Genomic DNA, 7,792 nt, shown 5'->3' on the forward strand with positions numbered 1-7,792 from the left:
TGGAGAAGACCCTGATGCTGGGAAAGATTGAAGGTCAAAGAAGAAGGGGACGGCAAAGGATGAGATGGTTAGACAGTGTCACCGATGCAACGAACATGAAATTGAGCAAACTTTAGAGGATGGCGGAAGACAGGAGGGCCTGGCGTGATCTGGTCCATGGGGTCGCGAACAGTCGGACTCGACTGTGCGACTGAACAACAACAACATCCTGCCTACCCCCCCCCCCAATAGGGTCCCCAAGGCAGAGAACACTCAAGCCGCTAAAAACCAACTTTTAAAACTACTACATACGTGTAAACAGGAATTCACTGCCACAGGAGGTGGTGGTGGCGGCTACAAGCATGGACGGCTTCAAGAGGGAATTAGATAAGCATATGGAGCAGAAGTCCATCAGTGGCTATTAACCACAAGGTACAGATAGGAACTCTCAGTCTGGGGCAAGTGTTGTACAAATAGATTCCCAGTCAAAATTGGAGTCAAAATGAGGAGGAAAATCTTGTGTTTAATTGCATACAGACACGGAAAACAGTTAGGCCAGACAGCCCATCAAAAATTGACCACTTTGTGAGCACAACCAGGAAATACATGAAGTTTTATACTTGAAATGACATCAACATACCATCATCATAAAAATAATATTCAAAAACCATAATTGGTTACAAGAAAATTAAACATCATTTGAATAAGAAGTCCCTTATTGATTAAATGTAAGGAAAGGTGTGTCTATACAACAGCGTCAAGTGTTTACTTGCCCTAACCTGAATAATATCGACCAAGGAGTCTTCATACCCAAACAAAGGTGTTTTTCTCCGATACAGAGCTAAAAATCCTTTTTTGACCCAGACACTGTGAAGTCGAAACCTAAACAATTAAAAACCATGAACCTTCTACCTTCTTCTGTACCAAAAGAATGCTATTGTCTTGTCTGCTAACATCAGCTGGAAAGATACCCTGACCTACAAAAAAGAGAGGCCTTCTATATAACAGGCCTTCATTACATCCCAATAAAATCTTATTAAGAATAAATCTATAAAACCAAAGAAATATGAGTAATCAAAAAGGGAAAAAAATCTTTATCTCATCTATACTACACAAATGATGCTCTGGATTCTTGGTGCTTTTTTGGGGGGGGGCAACAGTGGGAGGGCTTCTAGTGTCCTGGCCTTACTGCTGGGCCTCCTGATGGCACCTGGTATTTTTGGCCACTGTGTGACACAGAGTGTTGGACTGGATGGGCCTTTGGCCTGATCCAACATTGGCCTCTCTTATGTTCTTATGTCTTGGGCAGGTGATGCTCTGTCTTCTTGGTGCTTGGTGGGGGGGCAACAGTGGGAGGGCTTCTGGTGTCCTGGCCCCACTGCTGGACTTCCTGATGGCTCCTGGTATTTTTGGTCACTGTGTGACACAGAGTGTTGGACTGGATGGGCCATTGGCCTGATCCAACATTGGCCTCTCTTATGTTCTTATAGCTGGGGCAAGGGATGCTCTGTATTCTTGGTGCTTGGGGGGGGGGCAACAGCGGGAGGGCTTCTAGTGTCCTGGCCCCACTGGTGGGCCTCCTGATGGCCACTGGTATTTCTGGCCACTGTGTGACACAGAGTGTTGGACCGGATGGGCCACTGGCCTGATCCAACATTGGCTTCCCTTATGTTCTTATAGCTGGGGCAAGGGATGCTCTGTATTCTTGGTGCTTTGAGGGGGGCAACAGCGGGAGGGCTTCTAGTGTCCTGTCCCCACTGCTGGACCTCCTGATGGCATCTGCTATTTTTGGCCACTGTGTGACACAGAATGTTGGACTGGATGGGCCACTGGCCTGATGCAACATTGGCTTCTCTTATGTTCATCCACAGTAAATGTTTGAATGTACTGAAGAAGCGGGCAACCAAGAAGATTAAAGGAACGAAGCACCTTTCCTATTATGAAAAGATCGAAGAATCTGGGACTGCAGTTAAAGATAACTGGGGGCGGGGAGAGGTGGGGGAGAACCAAGACTAAGGCTGATAAAATTGTACCTGGTGTAGAGGAAGTGGATAGAGTTTTTCCTCTCTTCCAATATACTCGAATTTGAGGACACACAACAGGTTCAAGAGTGACAAAAGGAAGTACTTTTCTTTTTTTTTAACTTAACAAGTAATTAAACAGTGGAATTCATTGCCCGTGAATGTAGTGACGGCACAAGCACAGCTGGCTTTAAAGGGGGATTACGTTTATGGAAGATAGGTCCATCGCTGGCTACTAGCCATGATGTCTAAAGGGAACCTCCACATCCAGCAGCAGTTAAGCTCAGAATACTAGTGCTAGCAGGCAACACTGGGGGATGCCTGGACCAATACTCCCTCCAAGCTGTGGAGTCTTCTGAGCAAAAATTCTACTTTGTGAGCTACCGGCATTAAAGTTGTGAGCGAGCGATTTGGCTACAGCATAAATTAGTTTGCCCTGTAGCCATCCTTCCTGAGCAAAGACAGAAATGTGTGAGCTGGAGGCTAAAAAACTGTGAGCTGGCTCACACTAACTCAGCTTAGAGGGAACACTGGCCTGGACTCTTATGCCCTGTTTGTTGGCTGGCCACTGCATAAGATAGGACGGCAGCCTATCTCACGGGCCCATCTGTCCTGCGTAGGGCGGCAGGTGATCAACCTGGTCAAACATAAATCACTAACTCTGCTTGCTTGATGAATCAATCACAGATTAAAACGGTTTTAACCCAGATTCATGTTTCGTTAAAAGGCTTCATTGTAAATGGCACAGCTGTGAGTAACCAGCATCCCTTTTCTCCTTAATACAAGATTCCACCCCCCCCAGCCCATCAGCAGCAGTATGCTCTGCATACAGAAGGCCCCAGGTTCAATGCCCGGCATCTCCAGCTCAAAAAGGACCAGGTTGTAACTTGTAGGTGATATGAAAGACCTTTGCCAGTGACCCAGGAAAGCTGATGCCAGTCTGAGTGGACAATATCGTCCTTGACAAGCCAATGGCCTGATTCAGTAGCCCATTATAGGGAACACAGAGATTTTATCTGATCAGCTTTCTGTTTTATGGATAATTTTTACACTACTTATGTGCAGTGGTTTGTGTTTTAACGGTTTATGTTTTAATGTCGTGTTTTTCAGTTGTAAGCTGCCTCCAGCAGAACACTGGAGAGGTGGCACAGAAATATTCTAAACTGACATACGACAGTTTTGTAGAAGCACGTTACTGTGCATCTACCTTCAAAATCAGGTTATCAGCACTGGGTAGGGAAGTTCTTGGAGATTTGAGGCACTTCCTGGAGAGGAACTTTTGTTTCCCCTAGAATCTATGGTATACCACAGAGTCTGCTCTCTGAAGCTACCATCTTGTCCAGGGACCTGATCTTGATTGGCCTCCATGGGTGGTGGCAGCGTGTTCCTTCTAAACTGAGTGAGTGTGAGCTAGCTCACCATTTGTTAGCCTCTGGCTGACACATTTTTGTCTTAGCTCAGGAAGGATGGCGCTCCAGAGCAAACTAATTGATGCAGCAGCCAAATCACCTGCTCACAACTTTAATGCCGGTAGCTCACAAAGTAGAACTTTTGCTCATAGGACTCCATATGTTTGACTTGTTTAGAAAAACCTGTTGGTTTCTGCTAAATAACTCCACTCACTGGGGATACATTCAGGTGGGTAGCCATGCCGGTCGGAAGCAACAGAATAAAAGTTTGACTCCAGTGGCACCTTTAAGACCAACAAAGTTTAATTCTGGGTATAACCTTTCATTTGTATCTGGAAAAGTGCGCATGCTCATGAAAGCTGATACCCAGAATTAAACTTTGTTTAATTAATTGTTTAACTCACAAATCATATAAATCAGTTAAACTTTGTTGAATTCTCATACCCTGCCAGATCACAGTTTGTTAGCCTCCAGCTGACACATTTTTGTCTTCGCTCAGGAAGGAGGGCTCCAGACCAAACTAACTGATGCAGCACCCAAATCACTCGCTCACAACTTTAATGCCAGGAGCTCACAAAGTAGAATGTTTGTTCACAGGACTCCACAGCTTAGAGGGAGCCTTGCTTCCCAGCAGTGTTCCCTCTAAGCTGACTTAGTGTGAGCTAGCTCACTGGTTTTTAGCCTCCGGCTCACACATTTTTGTCTCCGTTCAGGGAGGGATGGCTCCAGAGCAAACTGATTGATGCAGCAGCCAGATCACCTGCTCACAACTTTTAATGCCAGGAGCTCACAGAGTGGGATTTCTGCTCACAGGGCTCCACAGCTCAGAGGGAGCAAAGGCTGGTGGCAGCAGGAGAGAGAGAGAGAGAGAGATTAAACCCTCGACAGGAGCTCACAAAGTAGATTTTTTGTTCACAGGACTCCACAGCTTAGAGGGAGCCTTGCTTCCCAGCAGTGTTCCCTCTAAGCTGACTTAGTGTGAGCTAGCTCACAGGTTTTTAGCCTCCGGCTGACACATTTTTGTCTTCGTTCAGGGAGCAAACTAACTGATGCAGCAGCCAGTTCACCTGCTCACAACTTTAATGCCAGCAGCTCACAAAGTAGAATTTTTGCTCACAGGGCTCCACAGCTCAGAGGGAGCAAAGGCTGGTGGCAGCAGGAGAGAGAGAGAGAGAGAGAGAGATTAAAACCTCGTGGCTGCCTGAGCGAGTCGCGCGATTCGGGGGGAGGCCCCTGAAGCCGGCGCCTTTCCCTGCCTACTAAGCCCGGTCCAGCGTCGGGCAGGGAGACGCTCAGCCGCCCGCCCCCACTCCACCCCCGGCTCTCTGCCCGGCTCAGGAGGACGGGCGCCCCAGGACGAGCGAGACCCGGAGGGCAGCCCAGGCCGGGCTGGCTGCCGCCTCGCCTCACCGGTCACGTAGTCGAACATCTCCCCGTCGAGTTCCGGGAACTCCCTCCGCAGAATCTCGGCGCAGGAGTCCGCCATCGCCGCCCGGCCTCCTCGGGGCCTGCCTCAGTCACCGGCTCCGGCCTCGGCCGCGCCGCGGCGCCTGCTGGGAAGTGTAGTCCGTGCGGGAAGGCGGCCGGGGAAAGAGAGCGCAGGGCGCCTTGCTTGGGGCCGCCGGCCGCCGCCGCGCGCAAGGGACGATGGGAAGGAGAGGCAAACGCCCCGTCTCGAGGTGAATCTTGGGAAGCGGTAGCCACGTGGAGTGGCGACTTAAGCATTGACCAATCTTGGTGCCCCCCTTCTTGCCACACTGACCCCGTCCATTTTAGTTGTCAACCTGTCTGACCAGATAGACAATGCAGGTTGCAGCAATACAAAAATGTATTCATATGATAACACAATATACTGTAGAAACGAAGCCAAGCTTGGGCGACATGTTGTTGTTGTTGTTCAGTCGCACAGTCTAGTCCGACTCTTTGTGACCCCATGGACAAGATAATGCCAGGCCTGCCGGTCTTCCGCCGTCCTCTGAAGTTTGCTCAACTTCATGTTTGACGCATCTATGACACTGTCTAACCATCTCATCCTCTGCCATCGTCCCCTTCTTTGACCTTCAGTCTTTCCCAGCATCAGGGTCTTCTTCTCCAGTGAGTGCTCCCTTCTCATTGGGTGGCCCAAGTATTTGAGCTTCAGTTTCATTATCTGGCCTTCCAGGGAACAGTCAGGGTTGATTTCTTTTACGACTGACTGATTGTATCTCCTTGCAGTCCAAGGGACTCTCAAGAGTCTTCCCCAGCACCGTAGTTCAAAAGAATCTATTCTTCGGCGCTCGGCCTTCCTTATAGTCCAACTCTCGCAGCCATACAGGACTACTGGGCGACATAAAGTTCTACAAAAATGCAATACAACATCTATTTTAATTAGGGTTGCCAAATGAATCTTACCTGGCGGCGGGGGGCTCCTGCCCGGCGTCTGGAGGGTGCGCGCGCGTGTGAAGCATATGTGAGCCGCCCGGATGTGACATACAGACGCAGGGCACGCTGGGGGCGGAGCCACAACTATGTTTTCCCCTCAAATGGCTGTGGCCCCGCCCCCAGCCTGTCCGGCGTCTGTACGTCGCATCCGGGCAGCGGGCGGGGGTGGGGTTTCCCCGGGCCCGATTCTGTGGGGACGGAAATCGGGGGGAAATCCGCCCCCCGGGGGGATTTGGGAACCCTAATTTTAATATTTCACACGTTAAATGTGTCAAAGTTCCAATATTCATGAGCTGAAAGGCATTTTTCTACATTTCATTTTCGCAAAATCACTGATAACAACCTCGAATTTAATACCTCTCAGAATGTCTTCTTCAATTGTTAATATACACAGTGAGTTGAGTCTTTCTTGAAGCATCACAGATCTTTTTAGGGTTTTTTTTTTACACGTTTCAGTTGTGAGAAAGACCTACAAATCTTCATTCGGTTTTTGACAGCTCGACAGGGAATCAGTTCCCCTGGAGAAAATGGTAACTCCAGAGGGTGAATTCTATAGAGTCACACCCCCGCTGAGCATCCTCTCCAAGATATAAAGCAGCCTGTGTCAATAACTGATAACCCAGAAATGACTAAATTTAATAACATAATAATATAAATAACCTATGAATACAACATAGTGCATAAATCGATAGTCCATAAATTCACCATAATACATGTGTGGTGGAACGGGCCTACATTTATTTCATTTATTTATTTATTTACATGTGATTTATATACCGCCCATGACCCCTAGTGGGTCTCAGAGCGGTTTACAGAATACTACAGTGTAGTAGGTAATCCTATCTAGGGCCACAGAGTGAAAGGGGAGGGGAGACCTACCAGCACCCTTTTTTCATTCCGGCATAGACTTTTTCCTTCTCTTGCGGCTTCAATGTTGTTCCGGTGCTCCAGCTGGCAGTCCCGATTTTTCCTCTCCTCAGAGCGACGCGTCCCGGGCGCAGCATCGGCCAATGTCCTGAAGGCTCCTGCCGTGCTGCATCCACGTCATCGCGCCAATCAACTCCGACTCCACCTCCGCCTCTGCTCCGCTCCGCCTCTGCTCGACCAGCCGCTGCTTTTTTTTTTTACTGGGTTGCTTCCGTCGCCATTTCTCTCTTGCTGCTGCCGCCACCGATTCTTCTTCCTCGTCTCTGTCGGTCGCCCCCCAGCGTAAGCCAGGAGGAGGGTGCCCCCTGCCACCTAGGGCAGGTACCCATTCCTCTGTTGTTAATTAGAGCCGCTGGGTTGGCGGGAGCTGGGCCGGGGGCTCAGCCCGGCCGCAGTGGGGATTCGAACAGCCATTGTGGCTGTTCGCTACAGATGTTTTTACAGCAGGCGTTGTATTGCCTGCGCCACCGTTGTATTACCTGCGCCACCGCGTTGTATTGCCTGCGCCATCAGCTGGAGGGCCCGCTCTGCCCACCCCTCCTTTGCCTGACCTGGCACCTGAAGGGGCAGTTCTTCTCCACTGCCTCCGGGTATTGCTGCCACCACTGTCCCCTGTCTTGGGCTCTGGTTAGTCGGGACAGCCTCCTAACCCCCCTCCGGTCTTACTAGGAACCCACGTTGGGGCTTCCTGGCAATCTTCAGGGCTCCCCTGGAGAGTTGGCAACTGACTCTTTTGCCCCTGTTCCCTTCAGGGAATCCCCGACCCACCCTTAGTGTACCCAAGCGGCTGGGGGAACTATGTGGTACAGAGGGACTTCTTCAACAGTTAAAAGGATTTATTTTGAAAGCATTTAACTATTTACAGGCATATTAACAGTGAACTGAAGAATTAAAATAAATAATAATAATAATAATAATCTTTCAATTTATTGATCGCTCAATCCTTGCAGAGCTGCCGGCTCTGAGCGATTTACAGTTACTCATGTGTAGACACGGGACTAACAATGATGGGGGTAAGGGAGGACAACATATATA

The 7,792-nt window shown here is 49.2% G+C and overlaps 1 protein-coding gene across 1 annotated transcript in view; it reads right to left on the reverse strand.

The window, feature by feature from the left end:
* ABCF3 (ATP binding cassette subfamily F member 3) overlaps nt 1-4,965 on the reverse strand; it is a 69,553-nt gene extending 64,588 nt beyond the window's left edge. The window contains exon 1 of the mRNA XM_015426894.1: nt 4,820-4,965. Within this exon, the coding sequence (XP_015282380.1) occupies nt 4,820-4,895 (76 nt within the window). The 5' untranslated portion in view covers nt 4,896-4,965. The remainder of the gene's footprint in view (nt 1-4,819) is intronic.
* Between the last annotated feature and the right edge of the window lie 2,827 nt (nt 4,966-7,792).

Source organism: Gekko japonicus, unplaced genomic scaffold (genome assembly GCF_001447785.1).
Source record: "Gekko japonicus isolate JY-2015 unplaced genomic scaffold, Gekko_japonicus_V1.1 scaffold238, whole genome shotgun sequence".
NCBI classification, from domain to species: Eukaryota; Metazoa; Chordata; class Lepidosauria; order Squamata; family Gekkonidae; genus Gekko; species Gekko japonicus.